General features: G+C 47.6%; 1 protein-coding gene across 4 annotated transcripts; it reads right to left on the bottom strand.

Moving 5' to 3' along the window:
• Positions 1-38: 38 nt before the first annotated feature.
• On the bottom strand, positions 39-22,553 carry rictora (RPTOR independent companion of MTOR, complex 2 a). Of its 4 annotated transcripts, XM_020052489.3 has the most exons (39): positions 22,325-22,553; positions 22,152-22,199; positions 19,787-19,884; positions 17,743-17,807; positions 17,385-17,516; positions 16,322-16,385; positions 15,556-15,682; positions 15,296-15,465; positions 13,855-13,922; positions 13,695-13,762; positions 13,396-13,478; positions 13,204-13,291; positions 12,999-13,089; positions 12,667-12,733; positions 12,466-12,546; positions 12,213-12,313; positions 11,955-12,120; positions 11,720-11,821; positions 11,558-11,604; positions 11,331-11,466; positions 10,981-11,180; positions 10,606-10,732; positions 10,350-10,514; positions 10,169-10,245; positions 9,999-10,077; positions 9,667-9,776; positions 9,164-9,251; positions 8,965-9,057; positions 8,590-8,696; positions 7,959-8,188; positions 6,465-7,536; positions 6,060-6,227; positions 5,693-5,761; positions 4,885-5,144; positions 3,956-4,174; positions 3,275-3,421; positions 2,947-3,070; positions 2,732-2,870; positions 39-1,860 (listed from the first exon to the last, which is right to left on the bottom strand). In XM_020052489.3, the coding sequence occupies exons 1-39, from the start codon at positions 22,371-22,373 to the stop codon at positions 1,780-1,782; spliced, it is 5,406 nt and encodes a 1,801-aa protein (XP_019908048.2). In that variant the 5' UTR covers positions 22,374-22,553; the 3' UTR covers positions 39-1,779. The 4 variants fall into 4 exon arrangements, with proteins under 4 accessions (XP_019908048.2, XP_010875023.2, XP_010875024.2 ...); XM_010876721.5 differs by lacking the exons at positions 5,693-5,761; positions 6,060-6,227 and having other exon boundaries at positions 4,885-5,147; positions 22,325-22,548; XM_010876722.5 differs by lacking the exons at positions 5,693-5,761; positions 6,060-6,227 and having other exon boundaries at positions 22,325-22,548.
• Between the last annotated feature and the right edge of the window lie 311 nt (positions 22,554-22,864).

Genomic DNA, 22,864 nt, shown 5'->3' with positions numbered 1-22,864 from the left:
AAAGATGTTCCACCAATGACTTTTAACTTTTAACCAGTTTTCAACAGCTGTAAAAACAATATTTTGGGTTATAGAAATGTAGATGGTAACATGATCCCCTAAATGATGTACATACATAAACAGCAATTGAGTGAACCATCTAGGTTTGTAGCAAGAATCTGTTATCTGATAATTACACCTGATGTGTCTCCTATATAGGTGTTCAGGCCCCTGGGCTGTTAGAAACAAGAAAGAAAGAACTCTGTTTGGGCAGTTAATGATTTTTGTTTTTTTATTAACAATTTATCCCTTTGTAAGGATTTTTTTTTTTTTTTAGGTCAACAATACCCCAAAACACACTGTACACATTATACAAGGAAAACCACGATTTAGGCAACAACAAAACAAAAATTTAAATTATAATACAGTCTCAAGGAAAAAATATAAATAACTTATTTTTCTTCTCTTCTCTCACTCACACTCTGCTATGGTACAGATATATAATAAATAGATCTGACATCACTCAGTCGATTTATAAATCATCACTATGATTCCACTTGTGTAGCAGCAAAATAGCAAAACTTAACCAGTAGAAACAGTAACCTGTTCCCATGGAAACCTCACGCCAATCCATACATTATCACCCTGGCCTCAGCCAATCATAGACAGCGATATTGCATTGTGAAATTTAGGGACAACTACTTTTTCCCAGTTTGCAAACAAGTGACCACAACCTATTATGATTTAAGACAATGAAACTAAACGATCTATTTCCAGAAACAAAGTGACGATGATTATGTGATAGTACGACTTTGCCATGCCGTCAGCACATGCAGTGAGAGCGAAGCACAGAGGTAGGGTTTGGAAAGAGGCGCTGTGGCCCCTTCTCTTAACAGGTACGACAGACACAACAGCAGTGCACAGTATGTACCAGTGTATTTCATGGCAGTATTTGAAAAGCTCCAAAAAGACAGCCTGGCCGTTTCCATTGTCAGGGTCCTTCCGGCCAGGGCCAGAGATGCACAGACAGAAGACTACAGTCGGGGTTGACGGACAGCAAGCCACAGCAAATACGTTCACTGGGTCCAGATTGTAGAAGAGAGTGACCGTTAAATAAGAACAACAACACTACTGATGTTTGATTGTCAGACGGGCTCTGTAGAAATAAATGAAAACAATAAAATAAACTTGTTTAAATCAGAATGAGTCTTTTGATCAGAAGCGGTTGGATGTGATACAGTTGTCGGATCACAGCACAGCCATCCCTAACGTCCACGGAGGGCGAGACTGAGGGAAGCTACCAGAACCTTCTGTAGTGTTTCCATACAGAGAAGAGGGGTCCAGCACTAACTGCGATGGAATGAACGCGCCCTTGTCATTTCATAATCTGCATGCATCAAATGCAAAAGTTTGAAGTCTCCGTCGTTATTCATCCAGCTCGTGTTCAGGTCCGTGATGAGTCAGTCCACTTTGCTGTCCCTCACTCAGGCTTGTGCGTTGGCAAAAACATATTTGGTAAAACCGCTCCCCCTGTCGGCCACAGGCCGAAACAGGACTAGGCGTGTCATGTTTCATTTGTTCACAGACATCTTTCTGAAGCGACTTGAGGGAGAATACCCCTTTACTCTATTTTTAACATCCTCTCATTCATGCTCCCTCTGTCCTAAGCTCTGTCATTGTCTCCATCCCTCCAGTTTCTCATTCTGTCACTGTCTAAAACATAATGTGAGGGCTGATGGGTCGGGGGGGGGGGGCAATGCAGTTTGTCTAAACAGCGGGGAGAGACAAGAACAAGGCCCATCAGGACTCTGCAGGAGGGTCTATATTCACCCTGACAGGCTTCGGAGGCTTCGACAGGATCGCTTCTGCTTCTTCGTACATCTGAAGAGAGGTCAGAGGTTACATGTTGTAATTATGGATAATGAAGTAGAAGGGCAAAGGAGTGTGTGTCCCCTCTGACAATCAACATACGGTACCGCGTACTGATCCTCCTCATCTTAACCACAGAACGGTGGAACTCCTACAACAGAACCATCTAATGCCTCATTTCTACTCGGGCTTTACTCCGGTACCCGGGCTACACCGGTGATTATACTCATGTTGTCTAGACGTAGTGACTTAAAGGGGCGCTCAGGTGGGGAGAGAAGCGTAAACTATCAACGTGATTTGGCTTATGAAAAATAAAAGGCAACATTGTTCTGGTAGTAAAATAAAAACAATGGCATGCTCAGTTTGTTTATTATATGGAGTCTCACTGCTCTGTACTTCTATTGAGTCAATGGCATCGTATCACCTTCGGTCGTTCCAACTCTTGCCGTTATGAGTCTTTGCTTCCCTGTACTGTAGCTTTATTTCCTTTATTTTGACAGGGATCTGTTTGTTAGATCGGATTAAACCCGTCACGAGAAGCCTAAGACTAAGCAAATGAAACACGTCACTGCTTGAATTGCACAAAATGCAGCGTTGTCTCAACCCACAAACTCCACTCTCTAAGTCCTAAAGTCCGCGGCTTGGCACCAAAAGAGAGCCGGGCTACTCGACCACGGCCTACTGCCCGACTGGCACCGGTCCTTTTCAACGGAAACAGAGCATAATCTGGACTTTGGGGTAAAACACCAGTGTTTGACACCCAGTGGAAACGAGGCATAATCGTACCGGTGGTGTTAGGACCCTACAGCGACCCAACGTTAGAGGTATACAGGACGACCCTGAAGGGAGGGGCTAGGAGTGGGGAGGTCAAAGAGGACCTTACCGGTATGAAGTGTACATCCTGGAAGAGTTCCTGTATGAATCGTCGGGAAGGCAGGCGGAACATTGAGTGGGCCAGCAGGTGAGACACCTCAGAGTACAAACAGATGTCATCGAATGCATAGGGGAACTTCTCTTTTATCCTAGGGACAGAGGGAGCGGGTTAGTCCAGGCAGGCATCATTCCACGCAGAGAGAGGTTGTTCCGAACGCATCTTACGTCAGTAGCCCCGTCTCGTGGCCCTTGGTTCCCACGGAAGAGCTGAGGTTGATGACAAGTCTCAGGACCTCCTTCCTCAGCAGGACCCGACAGGCCGGCCCGTCTTCAGACAGCGCCTTGCCACCTTGACCCACAGAACAGACGGTCAGAGAGCTGGCAAGCACAGCCGGAGCAGTCAAACCTCTTCACCAGAATCATAACGTTCTGAATTCAAACGTTCTAAGCTTTTCAGCAGGGACTTTATCCAATCAGAATCTCTCACATGCGCGCACACATATCTAACGAGGACTTTTTTACAGTGCATATAGGCTGTGTGTGTTGGACGTACCCAGCACAATATCCGGAGTGGGGGTGCTGCAGACAGATTCCTGGGATACAGTAGCGTCGCTGCAGCCAGAGACTCCGGAGAACTTGGACTGAGGCATTATCTCCAGACGATGGCTGGTCTGACTGGACCAGGGAAAGTCTATGTAGTCTGTGAGAAGAGGGATGACAAAATTCCTCTTTAGGGTTTGCACATGAACCCGAATAAATACATATATATATAAAAATAATAAATTGAAATAGCAACGCTGTCTTGAATGCCTCGGAAAAAGAACATTAGGCTGTTTAAATGACAACATTTGCACACATCGTAATCAAAATAATATTCATTGTTGGCGCTTTTCCAGCAGTCGTTCTGTGAGCCAAACTCGAGGAGGAACAGCTAGTTCTACAATGGCGACCGATGGTATTGATAAACTAACATTGTAGAATCATCCAGCTTCGTTCTGGCAGCATTTTGGCTCTTCAGTAGACCACAACGCTGATGGACAGAAGCTGTTGATAAAACTATAACTATACGTCGCCGCTACTTAACGGAAGTAGCCTACGAAGATGCTAACACCTGAAACATGCTGGCACATCTAAGGCTCGCACCGAAACTGCAATACGTAGCATGGGCTAAGCTTGCTGTGGCACCCCTACATATAATGTTCTCAGAATACTGCATGTGTTTGGGAGTTCTCACCAGTGCGCGTGTGTGTGTTGTTGATCTGAGGCTGTGTGTGGTGTCCCAGTACAGTAGCTCCTACGCAGTACAGACAGTTGTGGTCAGTGTGTTCCTGGAGGCCCGTCTCCTGGGGACCCACCGGGTGGTTCTGGTTGTTCTCTCTGTTGGCCATCAGCTCAGAGATACTGAACTGCTGCTTCAGCAGTGGGATAGGAGGGTATGGACAACCACCATCACCTACACAACACAGAGAACACACATACACCTAGTGAACTGGAGTCGTGTCATCTCTACCCTTCTCATTAAACTATCACCACCATCCAGCCCTCTGTCCGTCTCTACCCTTCACCACCATCCAGCCCCCTGTCCGTCTCTACCCTTCACATTAAACTATCACCTCTGGCCATCTCTACCCTTCACCACCCTCCAGCCCTTTGCCCATCCCTACCCTTTACCACCATCCAGCCCTCTGCCCATCTCTACCCTTTACCACCATCCAGCCCTCTGCCCATCTCTACCCTTTACCACCATCCAGCCCTCTGCCCATCTCTACCCTTTACCACCATCCAGCCCTCTGCCCATCTCTACCCTTTACCACCATCCAGCCCTCTGCCCATCTCTACCCTTCACCACCATCCAGCCCTCTGCCCATCTCTACCCTTCACCACCATCCAGCCCTCTGCCCATCTCTACCCTTCACCACAATCTAGCCCCCTGTCTGTCTCTACCCTTCACATTAAACTATCACCTCTGTCCATCTCTACCCTTCACCACCATCCAGCCCTCTGTCCGTCTCTACCCTTCACCACCATCCAGCCCTCTGTCCGTCTCTACCCTTCACCACCATCCAGCCCTCTGTCCGTCTCTACCCTTCACCACCATCCAGCCTTCTGTCCGTCTCTACCCTTCACCACCATCCAGCCCTCTGTCTCTCCGTCCTTCCTTACTGTCGGAGTCCCCAAAGTAGAATGTGCACTTGTCATCGGCGAGCGGGCTGGTGCTCTGTTGGAAGTAGGGCGCATCTCGGATGTGGAACATGTCGTTGATGTCCATGGGCAGTGCCAGTCCCACGTAGTCATCATTACATCCGTACGTGGCGCTGGACACCATGGAGCGCACTGATGAGCAGCGATGCAGAGTGCTCTGGTTGATGGGGCTCAGCAGCTCCTCCTTGTCCAGAGACGCAAAGCTCAAGGCCTTGAGAAACCTGCTGGGTGGAGGGAAAGAGAGGAGACAAACTCAAGGATTACATTATTCTCCTTGTCAGTAGAACAGAAGGTACAACTGAAATGTAACTTCCATGTCAACCCCTCGAGATCTGAAAGTTGCAGGGAAGGGCGCTGCCACATTGGACTTTTTGTTTTTGTTGCTCAGGGGCATCAGCTGGTTTAGGGATTTGATCAAACAACTGTTCAGTTAACAATCAGATCCACGAACCACTAAGATACATGTCGCCTTTAGAGGGGTGAGACAGGAGGGGGAGGAAAGTGGCAGAAAGACATGTGGAAGACAGACAGGCCGAAGTAAAGGTCATGAAAAATATGAATAAAAATAAATAAAAAAAAGAACTGCACAAAAGAACAGTAAATGTATGGGATCTTACATGCACCAAGTCTACAGTAGCATCTATAGAACTGGGTAGCGCAAGCAGTTACTTTGTAACAGGAGTAAAACTACTCTAGAAAAGGAGTAAAACTACTCTAGAAGTGAAACTATGAGTTTCTATGGGGGAAGGGGTTAGGTCGGTCCACCCACCAAGGCAAAGAGATGGACATCCTGCAGAGTGGCTGGATAGCTGGACAGCTGACCCTCTTAGCAGACAACCTGACAGACCGCCAGCAGACACACACACAGTTACTGCTCTGAACCAGCAGATGTGCATGGACACACTGCTCTGAACTAGCGCGCACACACAGACACACACACACACACACACACACAGTTACTGCTCTTTACCGACAGAGGCAGAGAGGCAGAGAGCAAGAGAGAGATTACCTCAGCACACCACACTACTGCTAGTCTACATCTAACACTCTCTAGGTCAACCTGACCAAACAGCACTATTCAACCCCGGTATTTAAAGGGGTTGTAGGCAGGGGACACTACTGGACGGTCCACCCACCGAGAAACACAGGCTCTGGACAGCCTGCGCTGAGTGACAGAAAGGCTGGTGCCTGGACAGCTGACCCTCTTAGCAGACAATCGAAGATAGTCCACCTCAGTCTTCCTCTCCTGGTCCTGTGACCAAGACTGGGCCGTGGGGAAGAAGCCTTCAGGAGCCCAGGCAGAGCTGGGCACAACACACACGGGTCAATGACCTCATAGCACACACAGCCAATCAAATGGACACTGGAGAATGATTAGACAGCAGTGGGAGATGGAATCGACCAGACAGACCAGACGATGGGAAACGGCTCGACAGATAACAGCCAGGAGCCGGTGGGGGGGGTGGGGGGATAACCTTGCAGACACGTTTGTGTATTGAGAGAGAGAGACAGCGATTGGTTGCGGGTGTGTCTTGAGTTACCTGCGCGGCATTAGCCTGGAGTCAAGACTTCCGGTCTTCATGGTGATGGTGTCAGTGAAGAGCACGTCTTTGGCGGGTGACGCTAACGCCTCGCTGTGAGACAGAGAGGGGTGTATCCTCTGCTGCTGCAGCCTCCGCAGCGTAGCGTAGCCTAGCGCGTCGCGCGGGCTGGTGTACACCAAGCTGCAGTCCGCCAGGCTCTTAATGGTCGGCACCGAGGGAGACTTGAGGCTCTGGGCCCTGCGGGGGAGAGTGTGCGAGGAGCCGGGCGGGACCAGGAAGACGGAGCTGGACTTGGAGAGGGGCAGGTGGTTGTCCTGGGCCGGGCTGAGCGAGCACGTGGTTTTGACCGTCTTGGCCGAGACCACCGTGTTGAGGCTGACGCAGTCCGAGGAGTCGGGCTCGGGCTGCTCGGGGTTCCCCGCGGTCTCACGGGAGGGGCTGGAGCTCATGGAGCTGATGCCGCTGGTGGTGGTGTCCGTGTTGAAGCTCTGGCTGCGGCTTTTAAACTGGGTGCCCCCCCCTCCACCCCCGCCGGAGGAAGAAGAACCGCCGTCCCCGCCTGCTAGACGTTCCCGGCTACTCTGCTCTCTGGAGGGGGGCTCTGCGGGACCCAGGCCCAAACCAGACCCTCCTCCACCAGCCTGGCCTAGCCCGGTCTCTCCCAGGAGCTCCTCAGACCCCCCCACCGAGTCCCTGTTCCCCACAAAGGAGGTCTCCAGGCTGACCGTGGGGCTCTTGGCCGTGCCTCTCCCGTTGAAGACGGGCATGAACACGTCGCCCTGCGACGAGCAGTGCATGGTGGGCTCGGTCAACGTCCGGGTCCGGCTCTGACCCCCCGGTTTGGGCTCGGTGGGCGTGCGGCTGCTGCCCAGGGCTTTGGGGTCACTGGTGGAGCGCTGTTTCTTGTTGGGAAGGGTCAGGGAGTTGAGGAAGCGGTTGCGTACGAAGCGAGTGGAGGCCAGAATGGTGAACGGGCTGCGGTCCTTGGCGGGTTTAGAACGCAGGTGGACGGAGGCGTCGTCCGACTGGTCTGAAATCTCACACCTGTCATCATCCATGATGTACATGTCTGAGGACGCAGAAAAACATGAGGTTATCATATCACATAACATACATGACAGGCACACACAAACACACTAATAATTCCCTGCCTCAGAACATCTACAGATGCTACATCCAGCAGGAGTATTACAAGGATAAAGTAACAAAGTGCTCCTGAGGACGCGTATCATATAATCCCTGCCTTCCTTGGTAGACTGCTGAGCACTAGAGATAATCCATGCCTTCCCTGGTAGACTGCTGAGCACTAGAGATAATTCCTGCCCTCCCTGGTAAACTGCTGAGCACTTGAGAAGCAAAAATGGTTTCCTCAAATCCACTGGTTTTTTCCTTATTCTCTACTTCCCTTAATTCTTCCAACCGGTAAATTAAGGAAAACCGGGGTATTTTGGGAAACTTTGCGGTAGTAGTGAGGTGTCAAGGTTAACTCACTAGGCTGGGACTCGCTCTCGCTATTGTGCCGGGAGCTGGTGGACTCGGAGTTGAGACTGAGTGTGCTCGGTACGGAGGAAAGTTCAGACGTCATCTGGGTTTCCACCTCCTCTGGTGTGACGGGCCAGAGCGTCCGGCGACTGTGTCTGACGGCGTCCCAGCCGTACTGCTTCAACACCTCACAGCCCTGCCGTGTCTTGGCCATCACGCCGATCACATACACACACGTTCTGGAGGACAGAGAACCCAAATAAGATGGTCAGGATAACGCTAGCAAGTAACCAGTGTGTGTGTGTTGGCTGTTCTTACCAGGACCTGTACATCTGTTGATATGACCAACTTGTCGACCTGACAGCCACTGAGGGGGAGACAATTACTCTGACTAGAAACTCATCCACTAGAAACTCATCCACTAGAAAGGGGATGTTGCCTGGGACACACCTGGTGTTGTTTTGACCGCCACAGTGGCCTTTGGAAGTGGCAGGCCTGTCACAGTGACATCACGGCGAAGCAGTTAGCGAGGTACCGCTCTGTGTCAGTGGTCAGTATGGAGGTGGTATCGCCAGACACAGAGGTATGACGTCCTCTCAGTACGTGTGTAGTGTGGGTGAATATGGGGGTGTCCCCTTACCCCCGTATGGACAGGACCTCACAGTGTTGAGCCAAGGCCAGGATGTCCGGGATGACGTTCTCCTCTTGAAGCAGGTTCAGACCCCAGTTTGATGAGCCAATGTTACCCTGGAGACGGACACACATTCACCGTACACAAACTGACACAGTTAAACAACAGCAGACCCTAGTGACCAGAGTCAAAACTAAGACCACCACCAGGGGGAATGACGTCAGCTGACCCCGACTGTATCCGCTACTCAGAACAGTTCCTTTGGTACCGCAGCTTGGTATCAGTGAGCACATCGCCGATACCAACACATTATGAAACAGCCATGTGCGTGTACTGTGACTTCCACAACACTGCGTTATCTGAGGAGTTCAGAGAGCGACTGACCAGTGCCCAGAGAGCAGCCTTCAGCTGTTTGATGCCCTCCCAGCTGTCCAGCATCGGGGAGCGAACCGTGTAGCTGAGGTCAGGAACCACACTCTGTGGGGAGAGAGCATGAGACAGTCAGTAAGAAACTGAAAAACACATCTTTCACAATAAAGACAGACACCTGGACGGCTGAAGGAAAATATCTTTAGTCATTCACCTGAGCCTCCAGTAGGTGGCAGCCTGTCTTATCGTGGACCAGCTGGCCATACAAGTGCACAGGAAGATAAACATTTGGTCTTTGTAACCTACAAACGAGATAACACATGAAGATAATGTACTTATTTTCAGCTACTGTGAGGGGAAAAAACTTTTTCATTTTCATGATGCCATCAGATGGATTATTTGCTGCGGAGAGCGAGAAGGTAGACTTCACAGCACCAGCATCCACTTAAGTCAAGGCAATGATCCCTAAAATCCATCCCTAAATCCATGAGTTTGAGCTGGGGTCCACTCACGGGACCAGTGCTGGGGTCCACTCACGGGACCAGTGCTGGGGTCCACTCACGGGACCAGTGCTGGGGTCCACTCACGGGACCAGTGCTGGGGTCCACTCACGGGACCAGTGCTGGGGTCCACTCACGGGACCAGTGCTGGGGTCCACTCACGGGACCAGTGCTGGGGTCCACTCACAGTCCATCTTATTGAAGAATCCAGTCTCACCTTTGGTTGCTGCGTCTGACGTAGTTGTCTCCGTCCACAGGTTTGCGGTAGGTAGTTAACGCCTCATTTAGCAGCTCCTCTATCAGGTCTACATACTTCAGGTTGTACTCCTGTCACCAGAGAAAACTGCCTTAGTGGATTACATTTACACTGTAATATGTATATTGGGAGTTTTAAACACTTAAGTAAAATATCCATGTGATTTTGATTACTTTATGTTGCTGCATTTTTCCTATCTGCGAGTGATTCCTTTGCACTGTGTTTTGTATGAACCAATACTAGCTGATGCAAAATAAGCAGCTAAAGGTAAATAAATGGAAGAGACTTCAGACCTTCTGCCATCTCTCCAACTGTTTGCTGACGTAGCCTCTTTCATTGAGGTAAGAGAAGCCCTTTGGAATAGACAGGAATCTGCACAAAGGACAACGGGTTTAGAGGACAACACAAGCTCACAGCACACTGGCATTTCAGTGCATTCGGTTTGGTTTGAGTGTGTACTGACCTGAGGAGCAGCAGAAGACCCTTGTCTCCCAGGTGGGACAGAGCTGGTTTGAGCTGGATCAGAGCATGGAGATTAGCCTGGGGATCATAACAGACATCAGGAAGTGGTTAGTAAGAGAGTCCCAGAGCAGCTCTCCCCTCCGCCAGCCCCTGGCCCCTCCCTCCGTCAGCCCTGGGCTCACCTTGTCCTCACAGGCCTCGTCCAGAATGTCCAGGGCTTCCATGGAGACAGCTTTGCTGTGGTCGTGCAGCTGGGTGACCAGCAGCTCCATCCCCCAGTTACTGAAGAACTCCACCCCTGCCCTCAGCAACACACGCAGATGCTTGGTGGCATACAACCTGCATACCTGTGGATGGACACACAGGGAGGAAAAGACTGTTTCAGCAATCATCCGTCACAACGTTGAACCTTATCCATCCATTTAACCACTGCCTTACATCAGTGGAAGCAGTGAGGATCTTTGACAGGATGACTCTGGCCAGTCCATCTCTGCTGTAGTCCAGAGTAGACACGGCCAGCTTCAACACTGCGTCCTGGTTCTTCACAGAGCTCAGGTTCAGCAAACTGAAGAGGGAACACAAATGGAGAACTTTATTATTATTATTATTCAGGGCTATTTTTAACCTGACACTATTCCACAGAACCTAGACATTCAGGAGGAACCTGCGTCACATTAGTGCTAACAGAGGCACTCAGCCTGTTCATTTGACTCTTCTAGACAACTAAACTGCTGTTATTCCAACAAATGATCGTTTTCATCCTGTTTAAGTCCAGGCTGACGTTTAAATAAGAAATCTGCAGGTGGAACTGACCACTGAAAGAGGCTGCACTTCTCCAGCAGCTTAACTGCATTCGGATTAGCTGAGAGGGTCCCCAGGAACAGGAAGTAGTGCTGGCTTAGTGTGGTCAGCAGTCCGTTGCTCTGGAGACAGTGGTCAGGCTTCAGACCAGAGGTTGAGGACAGCCAGGCGACCATGTCTTTCACCAGCTCCTCCAGGTACGCCTGGCCATCCTGGTGTGCGGGGGAGGGGACAGAACACCCACCACATTAACAGTGACAAAAACCTCAGGAAGATTTAACCTGCCTTTGCGGTGAAACCAACAACAACAACAAAAACCAGGTCCCACACATACGTTCACTGTCACACGTTCCTTTCCTTACCTCATCAGACTCAATGAGGAACTGGATGAACTGGCATCCCACCACAGTGAGCTGTCTGGCTTTAGGATGGTCCAACTCCAATGCTGCGTACAGCTTACTGCTGGGTTTATAGAAGTACAGCAGCCTCCGCACAAACCTAGTCCACACACAGACAGACAGTTAGAAGGGGGACACCTTAGACCAGTCCAGCTCAGCATGTCAGTTGTAGTGACGGGGGCGGGTCTTACTTGTGCATCTGTTCGTCTTTGTTGTTCCTGAGGTTCACGTTGGGCCACTGGGAAAGAGAAAACACCAAACACCTGAATGATGTGCCGATCGGACCAACCAACTGACCTCAATGTCCACATCCAAACAGTCTTTGACAGTGTTCCAGGGGACCTGTGGCTGACCTTCAGTATGGTGGCGATGAGGAGCCAGTTCCAGTCCAGGTTCTGTTTGTGGTTGAGGATCTGACTGTCTCGCAGGTTTAACATCAGGGCTTCCTCTGTGTCCTACAACACACACACACATTAAATCAACGTTGCTTCGGAGGGATTTGGGGGCTAAAGGCGAAAAACAAACCAAAACCTTGATGACAAAGGGTGTGTGTGTGTGTGTGTGTGTGTGTGCGCGCGCGCATCATACCTTGATAGCGTAGATGTCTCTGTGTAAGCGTGTGTGTGTCTCCCTCCGGTGGTGGCTGGACGCAGACTGGCGGACGATGTGGTCCAGATATAGGCTATGGGGTTTGGGTCCTTGCTTCTTCTTGTCATGGAAACGCTTTAAGTGGTTGACTGCTGCACTCGCCCGTCTACAAATACACAAAGATTTATTCACTCCCTTTGACATTTTTATAGAGTGCAGTGATTATGTTGGTGTGTGTGTGTGTGTGTTTGTACTCACAGCCGTTTCTCCTGGGGGATGTCAAAAGAGGCAGCCATGTTGATGAGGGAGGGCAGACAGTGTAGATGATGACTGTGGGAGTGAGGGAGGATGGTGTTGGCCTACAGAAAAACAAGTGAACAGAGAAGCAAACATCCAAACAATCAGTTTATTCACAGCCCTGGAAATGTAACTCTTATTAGATTGGTGTCTTCCGACTGATCCACAGCAAAACCAGACAGGACGGAGAAACACTAGAAACCCTGTGGATTACCATGTGCAGCAGTTCTCCCAGAAGGATGATGGCTCGGACCGATACCTGGTCCTCGCTGCTGGTCACCACCTCCACTAGACCCTAGAGGAGAGACGAGGAAGACGAGGAGGATAAGGAAGAGGAGGACGAAAGGAGAGACAGAAAGGACATTTATGCTGACTGAAATTGCGTCCACATTTCTGGGCCGGGTGTGTGTCATACCTCTAGCAGGCCACTGGAGATGAAGGCCGACAGCACCAAGGCCAGGTAGTTCTCCATCAGGTCAGGTCTGAAATGCACAGGAGGACGGACATCCAGGTCAGCCCCAGAACACACAGCAAGGACCCGGGTGTTGGTTCTTACAGGTCCCCATTCACAGTTTAACAGGGTGCGTCGTATTTTATTGGACAGGACAAGTGTGGAAAGGCAGAGAAGAACGTTTCTGCTGAAAGATCAGCACGGCGGATTGGAGCCCATGCTGCAGCAGTACATGGGTACCAGAGGCAGCGCCGGGTTCAAACTGGGAGTATGGATGTGGGTTAATCATGTGTTACCTGGACCTGGCTCTATGAGGAAGGATGACTTTGGCCTCCGCTGCCACAAAGCCGTCAGACAGTCGCCAGCTGTCCTGGCATCTGCTGGGGTCTACGGGGGACAAACGACACAATTCAACCCCGCTGTTCTCGGTACGTGAACGGCTGAGAAACGTACACGGAAATGGCATTAGATGAAGAAAGGAGGCCTGTCAATACCACTCACCCACACTTAGCAGCGCTTCGGCAAAGTCCTGGGTAACAATGGGGAGAGGTAACCTGAAGATCTCATAAAACACCTCCATCAAGCCTTTCTGCAGGGGGCATGGAGAAGAGGTCAGAAACGCAAAGAAACAGACGCTTAAATGTGACTTGATTGACGTGGAGCGTGAGTGGCTTCTCATATGCCAGTACTCACCCTAACTTCCATATTTGGTATACACAGCAGACCAATCAGGGACTGGATGCCAGAGTTCCCGGTCCGACAGAGGTTAATAATCCCTGGATTGCCATGGAGACAGTGGACCATTAAATGACATGACAGACACACAGAACAAATGACGTGACACTAGCTGCAAAAGTGAATATACTCAGGGATGTTTACGCACCCATTTAAATCCTGTGGCATTAAACAAATACTAGCAATATGTTTGAAATCACAATGAGCCGTGATGCACCAGCCGGGCCAAACTAAACAAACAGCTGGAAGAGGCTCACCAGACCAGGAACGGAAGGCAGCTACTATAGCCATCCGACTGGACAGGAAACGGGCCTCGCGGTCCTCCCTGGACACACAAACAATATAACTGACATAAACACATGTCACTCAACACACCCACACACACACCCACCCACACACACACACACCCACACTTACTTGAGTTGACTCTCTGCTGTGTCTGCATTGTGTCGGTAGTGGAAGTCTGTGAAAGGTGCCAGGATTTGCTGAAAGACAGAACAGAACACACAAGTTCATAAACACACTGACAACTAGAAACAACCTGGACTTTCTACAAACACTGACTGTTAAGAACACTGACTTTGTGGAAAGCCAGTCAGTGGAAAACATGTTAACTACCAAGACAGAATGGTGTCTCTATTAGATACCTTCAGATCAATAAACTGAGTGAATGGTGTCTCTATTAGATACCTTCAGATCAATAAACTGTTAGTGGCTCTGGATAAGAACATCTGCTAAATGACAAATATAAAAAAGGACTTTTAAAAGCACTATTTAAAAAACATAAACCTTGCCATGTTGTCATTTACATCATTTAAGGGCAAATCATGTAATCATATCATACATGGGAACACTGTAAAATAATGCCATTCTGAAATGTTACAAACAACAAAGCATTTCCGAAAGTGTGATGCTAATGAATCACATTTCTGATCTGTATTCAGCCAATTGTTGCGGTACAGCAGGAATGAAGGAGGTGACACAGACAGGATGTGTTGGAGAGAGAGACCACCCAGGGCTGATGATACGTATGACTCTGATCTCCCTGGGAGAGAGACCGCCCGGGGTTGGTATAGCTCTCAGCCTTGAGCTCTTCAGTCCACACCACCCTGACCTCTGCCTGCCCACTGGGACTGAACGGGGGAACTACAAGTAAAAAGGCAGTGCCCCATAGAAACATAATACGATATCTAAATGACCAATTATTTTCACATATCCTGGAAATGAGGAAAGAATGCCCATGTATTGTGACTGTGTGTGTCTCAGAACCAGATATATTATTGCCATTCCTATAATATTCAATACTACTACACATACTGTAGCTTTATTTTTAATTAATTCTCATTATGTAGTTGTAGCATGCTAAGTCACCATTCATAAGCGTATTACACTCATATGCATCTATAATATTCAATAATTCTACCAAATTGCGGCTGGTTTACATTGCTATGCATATTACTGCCAAACCTGCCATATCTATAATGTTCAATATTACTTCCCAGATTGCTGCTAGTTTATGGCACTCTCTTTAAACTGCTGCTAGTTTATGGAACTCTCTTTAAACTGCTGCTAGTTTATGGAACTCTCTTTAAACTGCTGCTAGTTTATGGAACTCTCTTTAAACTGCTGCTAGTTTATGTAAATTATTGCTGTATTTTTGCGGTATAGATTATCTCACCACATATTCGTCGGGTGCCACGTCACATGAATTCCATTGTGCAAAATGACGCTGTGTCGTTCGGTGCATTTTGACGAATAAACGTTTTAAACCTGATACTGAAACTTGAACCAGAAGTCTGACCAAACCCCGGTGATTGGGGCAGACCAGGCCGTGCGTCTTGGCGGTGACCGTGCCTACCTCCAGCTCCACGTCGTTGCGCACGTACTGCCGGGTGTGCGGATGGTTGAGCAGGTGGAGGACGGTGGTGATCAGGGCCTCGTTGATGCGGCTCAGCTGGCAGTCGATGACGCTCTTTAGGATGGTGCTGAGGCCGCCTCTCCGGGCCACGACCTCCGGGTTCTTCAGCGCTGCACGCGGAGACACAGAGACAGAGTGACTCAACACCGCGTGTCGGAACTCCCAAACCCCTCAGTGAGGCAAGCGGGGGCTCCACCCACCAAGTTCACAGACGATGGCGATGGCGGCGCGCACCATGCGGTCCCGCTCCTGCAGCCCGTCTGTTCCCACGGCGATCAGAGAGTTGGTGACAGAGCTGGGAAACAGCAGGGCATTCACCGTGATCATCTTCAGGGATGGAGACACACACACACACACACACACACACAACACAGGTTATAGCACTTGGTTTGCAGTTTGTGTGCCTTTTCCAGGTGGTGGGATATTATCCACTGAGTACAGCGTTCCGGCTAAGCCCCACTCACCGGACAGGACACAGGCCACGAGCTGGAAGAGGCAAAACAACCTGGGCTGTGGGCTACTGCCATGTCGCTACGTTTCAACCAGCTTTGGCCTTCTGTCAGATTAGACATCTAAGCCAGTGTAGAATGACCTCAGCGGTGCATTCAAATAGGGTTAAAAAGAAATCCTGGTTGAAAAATGTTTGGGGTATTTGGGCAGCCACAGTATTCCTTGTATACGTTTTCATTGTTAATTGAAGTGTGTGTGTGTGTTAACTTTGGCAGCGAACAGCAGAGATCTGCAAACTTTACACGTGCTCATGTCACCCCAGATGATGAAATAATAGCCTATTCTTGACCTACACTACTAGAATGGGTTGGCAATTAACATACAACTACCAGGCAGCCGAACACCCAAGAAGTAAAGATGCAGTGGAAAGGTAATAGGTATTTACTATGTAATAATGACAATATAGTTACCATAATTAAAGAAGAAATGTCATATGAAGACAGCAGGCTCTCTTACCTTTCTGACCAGTCGAAGGGCCTGAGTCCTCTCTCCCTCATTGCTCTGCTGAATGTCAATGCACCTGATCACAACACATGGGGGTATCAGATCACAACACAAAACACAAGGGTATGAGATTAAGGACCAGATCACAACTCACAGGGGTCTGAGATCACGGCATGTTATAAACAGCAGATTACAGAAGTTTTCACCCACTTTAAAAATGTCTTTATTTTATTTAGCCAATTACCTTCATAATGTCAAAATGGAAGTAAAGTCCTAACCTTGGTTAAATACAGTATAAACAAAAAAATGAAATTATATATATATATATACACTGATTAGACACATATTCACCTCTCTGAGTCAGTATATGTTAGAAACACATTTGGCAGAGTTTACATTTGTGAGTCTCCTTAGGTAAGTCTCTAAAAGATTTGCACACGTGGATTGTGTTATATTCTTTCCATTCAGGCTCTCTGGAGTTGTTGGGGATCACGGTTAAACAGCAATTAACTTTCAAGTCTTGTCATAGATTTTAAAACAGATTCAAGTCAATACTGGAACTTGGTAACTCAGAAACATTCAGTTGACGGGCAAAAGAGGATTATAATTTAGACCTTACGTAGACATAGGGCCTCGTACAAGGCCATGACTCAGGTGATATCGTCCAATAGCAGTCAGCACCCACTGTTGTCTGCGGTGGTCTGAGGATCCACTGACGCGCAGGTTTTTTCACGGATCCATTTCATCATGACTGTACACAGCTGCTACGGGTATGAGCGCCTGCTACGGGTATGAGCGCCTGCTACGGGTATGAGCGCCTGCTACGGGTATGAGCGCCTGCTACGGGTATGAGCGCCTGCTACGGGTATGAGCGCCTGCTACGGGTATGAGTGCCTGCTACGGGTATGACCATCATTTGGGGCTAGATCATTTTTCAGGAGCCTCCCCAGTGGTCCTCCGGTCAGAGGCCCTTAACAAGCGGGCTGTGAGAACCATTTCTACATCAACCATTACAACTAAAGGTACGGCCCCAGTGTTGGCCTATGGCAGGTTGGTGAGGTGACAGAGCTCTCACCTGGATATCAAGTAGTCCACCTGCAGCCTGAGGACCTTCTGCAGCACACTGCTATCTCTGATGAGGTACCTCAGAGCCCTTAGGCCCGCAGCGCGTACCTCCTTGGCCTCGTTCAGCAGGGCTAACCGCAGGCTGGGGAGGGACACAGAACCACAGCTGAGACTGACACTACATGGCAATGGCAATATTCTAACAAAGACTGTACACGCGCAGATTCACCCAAAGATAATGACTACAATTACCATTCACTTCTAGTTAGTGCTTTAAAAAAAAAAAAGAATTATGGAAGCTTTTGGATAAAAATGTAGCTAAAGGCCATTTAAAGTGTTCAAGGTCACACCAGCAAGGGCCAACTTACCAGATGATAATTTCTTCATATGTAAACCCAAACTTCTCCTCGCAGTGGCCAATGCTGATTAGTAGCTGAAAGAGACAGAGGACCAGACTTAATAGCACCTATAGCACCAGACCAAATTCCAAACAATGCAATATCCAACCAATCAACTACGAGAAAAAGTCCAGACCACTGGCAATCGACATAGGACAGGTAGTCCTTCCAAATTCAACCTGACGAAAGACGCTCATACAAGTCTTTAAGGACCCCAGGGTAACATCAAGAGGTCTACAGACACAATCCCTGCTCAAGTCCATGTGTCAACGGTCAAAAAGTGGCTGCACAAACATGGCCTACAAAGGAGGTGGGAAGGGAAGAAGTCTCTCCTAGCAAAGAAATTAGGTATTCAACGATACATCACCGAGCCCTGGTATTAAGCACCACGCTCTCACCACTGGAGACACGTGGTACACAAGATGGCCAAAGAGACAAAACCACCTTTCTCACATCTTAAGCGCCTGTTCTGGGCAGCAGAAGAAACCAACAAGCAGGAGGGGGTGTGAAGGGTTAGCAAGGCAAGTGACACTTGATCGGGGGAATTAGGTCAAAGCCCTGGAATCCTTAAAAGGAGACACAAGCATTGACACCACTCACTCTCATCTTCACTGCAGTGGTAAACAAACAGAGTCAGGTGTACATGCAGAGATCCAGTGGTAAACAAACAGAGTCAGGTGTACATGCAGAGATCCAGTGGTAAACAGAGTCAGGTGTACATGCAGAGATCCAGTGGTAAACAGAGTCAGGTGTACATGCAGAGATCCAGTGGTAAACAGAGTCAGGTGTACATGCAGAGATCCAGTGGTAAACAGAGTCAGGTGTACATGCAGAGATCCAGTGGTAAACAGAGTCAGGTGTACATGCAGAGATCCAGTGGTAAACAGAGTCAGGTGTACATGCAGAGATCCAGTGGTAAACAGAGTCAGGTGTACATGCAGAGATCCAGTGGTAAACAGAGTCAGGTGTACATGCAGAGATCCAGTGGTAAACAGAGTCAGGTGTACATGCAGAGATCCAGTGGTAAACAGAGTCAGGTGTACATGCAGAGATCCAGTGGTAAACAGAGTCAGGTGTACATGCAGAGATCCAGTGGTAAACAGAGTCAGGTGTACATGCAGAGATCCAGTGGTAAACAGAGTCAGGTGTACATGCAGAGATCCAGTGGTAAACAGATTCAGGTGTACACACACAGAGTTATGTCTCAGTTTTTGCTATTTACAACAGGTCAGACCAACTGTAGCTTTTGCTACACATCTCTTTAATCCAGGGTTTCTCAACGTCCGTCTCTGGGAAAGCAGCACATTACAGTGCTGAACTGGCACACAAGTAATTTAACACTCTTATCCCTGACTCAGTAACTCAACCATCACAAGGTCTTGACTAACTGATAAAGTTTGTCCAATTCAGGGACAACATTTTTTATTGTGAAACCATCTGTGCTCCAGAAGAGCATTTGGAAAGGACAGACCTAGTCTAAGATTGTACAATAATGTTACCAAACCATCAGGGCAGAATATAACCTTTCTCTTCGACACCTTTCATAAAGTCATCATACAATTTAACCACGTTTTCCATCAGCCTGGTGAAAGTGGGCATTACAGTGATGTGGCCATCTGAATATTAGGCATGTCATTGGAGAAAGTTAACATTGAAAAACAGAGACCACACCCGCTAATTTCAAAACACCACCAACACCAACACCACCAAGTGGAAGCAGGAAATCTCAGGTTCTGCTGATGCTCTTGAGATTACGACAGTGACATGTGGAACGGGTGTCCACCCCACCCGACCCCACTGTCGGCACCACAAAGCCAAACCCAGCTAGCTCATCCCACCTACTAGCTCCCACCTACTGGCCAGAGGGCAAAGGAGCGGTCAGCGGCTGCACACAGAGGTGTGTGGATGTGAAGACAGACGCGGCAACCAGGTCAGTTCAGGGCACTGCACAGGGCTAAATCACACAGGTCATAGGGTCAGTCGCCGTTACCATGATTACATAAACCAGTAATACCTTTACGAAATTGTTCAGGTGGCCCAGTTTTCGCATGTTGCTGACACCGTGCGGTTTGGTGACATTCTGAAGAATTTCACGCAAGTTGTCAGAGGGTTCTGTGAAAGAGAAGGGAGTTACAGTACAATCGAAAACATCACAAAGCCTGTTGAGATTCGAGGAATACTGAATTTAATAAGGATTGTTTAAGCCAGTCAAACCAATGTACCCTGTTGTAAATATAAGGCATGTGTGTTCCGTTCACCCAACCACCGCAGAATGTCTAAATGATGTACGCACATGGACACATTTAACTATCTCATTTCTAAATTCTATTTAATCACAGACAGACCGGGGCGGTAAACGACGATTAACAGAGTGAGAACGTACGGCTATTTGACTTCACACAGGTTGAGCCATGCTGCGATTGATTAGGCTAAAACAAACATTGGAGACCAGTTTTCATGGCATTTCCATTTTAATTGGTCGCAAAAGTTCATCCTTCAAAAACACTCTTTTTTTTGGTTTAATGATTTGGCCCAGCAACAAGGGGAATCATTCCTGTCCAACTCTTTACTCATGTCTACTTCACAAGTTGTGCGTGTGGCAGCTGTCTGAGTCACTCAGCCCTCCTCCCGACAAGCCTCCGGTTGACGTGTGAATTAGGTCGGTGGGCAAACGATTCCCGGCTGCATTCTAACAGACATCACTCCTGGAGCCAATGTGACACGAACGGATCATAACACAGGGAAAACCTGTCAATGACCTTGTTATTAATGTGCAGTAAGTCTACAAATCATTCGTTTTAGAAATGCAGTGTGCTTTGTTTAAACCTCATGTTGACCAGTGTAAAACATGTCAATAGCCTCCTATTATAAAGTAGAATCATCACTTGAGTTTTCAGTTTATCGTTCGCTGGCAGTAGGTCCAAAGTTTACTGACTTGAATAATTATTCAAAAGATTATTTTCTTTCCACTGAATGATTCAAAGATATGAGTACCTAAAAAGAGTTGGACCCATCACTATTTCATGCAGGCGATGTTAAAATCTAGAATGCCAAAGCACAAAACATTTACAAAAATGTAATATCATACTAGTTAAAACAACCCAATAATAATCTTGTCTCTACAATTGTTCTATTAGGTCTCGCCTAGATTGCGTTCTTAACAAAAACCGAGACCTTTATACCAATGCCATTGTATCTTAATAACAGATGCAAAGAACACCAATCTAAACATTAAATCTAATAACATTTCTGAATTTATCTTGGTCTACAAATATGGCACCAGGGGAAAATGTTAGTCTGGAGCCCTGAACACACAAGCAAATACCATATTACTTAATTAAAATTGATTTCTTAAAAAGAACACACCTCCAAATGACAGAGCAAACATTTGTGTTTTTCTGTAGATAATTCAATCTTTATATTTCACTGGTGACCATTTTTAGATTGACTGCTGCTTTAGGCTACTTCATGGGTCACTTAGATAGGAAACGCTGTTAAGGACTGGGATTTCTGGGTAGATTTTTACATGCACTCCCTCTGTGAGGAAGGAGCTCAGTCATAAATTGCCCAGGAAAACTTGAATGCAGTTGTTTACCATAACATGATTGATAAATGCATATTGGTCTGTTTACAATTGTTCACAGACACTCGTGACATTAGCCTGGGGGAGGCGGTATCTGGGACAGTACTGGATGTACTGGATCAAGCGAGTGATAAACCATCACTACAATGGAATGTCACGGTGTTAGATTCAGATCAGCGGGCTTGTTGTTGTGTCAGGGAACAACACTACATGAAATCAGGTAATGTACTACTGATTTCTGACAAGATTTGTAGTTTGCCTTAGGCTTTGTAGGGCTGCATGTGCTAAACTCTGTTGTATGCATAAACGATTCATTTATGCATCGTATATGAGAGGATTTTGCATCTCTAGCTAGTAGTATAAACATAAGTCTATAGAATTGTATTTGAAGCCATTGAGAGACACACATCTTATAAGTAACTAGTTATAAGCTTACATCGGTAGCTAACTACGTAAGTAAGAGTCATCTTAGTCACACTTATAACAACACAAAGCTACGGTGTATAGCTATAGCTAGTAGGCTACTAGCTAGCTAGCCCACTAATCAAAACAACACAGAAGCGTCATCTTGACTCGGATAGCTGCTGACGTTAGCTAACGCGTTACGCCTCTTTGGTGTTCCTTGAAATTCGGCAAGCTGTTTATCAAATAATTAAATAACCCATTAGTATAATCAGGAGAACGTATTATAAGCAATGTTGCAGTCAATTAATCAACACAAATTGCTTTAAAGTAAAGCTAACATTCATTTTTACAACAAGCGCTTTCATTCCGTTTGTGAACCAGTTCTGCTTACCTCTGGTCAGATCGAGCGGTACGTTCTCTTCCCCGCTGTCATTCCGACCTGTCAAAAAGAGAGCACGGGGGCATTGTAAGGCAGCACATCGAAGTCATCAGAAAGTAGAGAAAATAGTAATTTACTATTCAAAGTTTATAAATATTATGTAGGGGCAAGTATTTGAAGCTTACCTCGCATCCTAAGACTTCGGATCGGACGGCCGCGGATGCTGACCGCCATGTTTCCAGGAACATACACAACACCGGAAACTTCGTGAAACCTCGCGAGACAACGCGGACCGTTTGTGGTGCGAGCACAGGCCAGACCGTACGCGGCTGGAGACAACCACCCAGGGCGGGGCTAAGACATAAATTCAGCCCTGGCACTCTAGCGACAACAGTCAACATTACCACCGCCGCTCAGCTGCACAGACTTGATATTTACACACAAATGTGGTAATGCCTGGAGCGTTTGTAGGACTTAAATACACTGAAAGCTGAACCCAAACCCTGGTGGAACTTCCAGATGAAGATTAATATATTATATATGCAATGGGTATATCATTATTTTTGTACATTTTAATGTGTGAAAAATACAAATTAATGAATTATATTTTTGTTCACATTGATTTATTATTTAAGACAAAAACACAACATTAATTGCCTTATCCGCTGCTGTTAGCCAAGCGCTTAGCTGGCCTGCTTTTCACATCTGTCCTCATCATAATTTGT

This window comes from Esox lucius, chromosome 13 (genome assembly GCF_011004845.1).
Source record: "Esox lucius isolate fEsoLuc1 chromosome 13, fEsoLuc1.pri, whole genome shotgun sequence".
Classification (NCBI taxonomy): Eukaryota; Metazoa; Chordata; class Actinopteri; order Esociformes; family Esocidae; genus Esox; species Esox lucius.
The sequence above is the reverse complement of the archived record's forward strand: the minus strand, read 5'-3'. Positions and strand labels throughout refer to the sequence as shown.

Excerpts from the sequence above, each read along its gene's own strand:
- rictora (XM_020052489.3), bottom strand. The coding sequence starts at position 22,373 with ATGGCGGTCAGCATCCGCGGCCGTCCGATCCGAAGTCTTAGGATGCGA. Across the intron at positions 15,466-15,555 it reads CGCCATCGTCTGTGAACTTG|CGCTGAAGAACCCGGAGGTC; the intron begins GTGGGTGGAGCC and ends CTCCGCGTGCAG. Across the intron at positions 2,871-2,946 it reads CACGAGACGGGGCTACTGAC|GATAAAAGAGAAGTTCCCCT; the intron begins GTAAGATGCGTT and ends CTCTGTCCCTAG.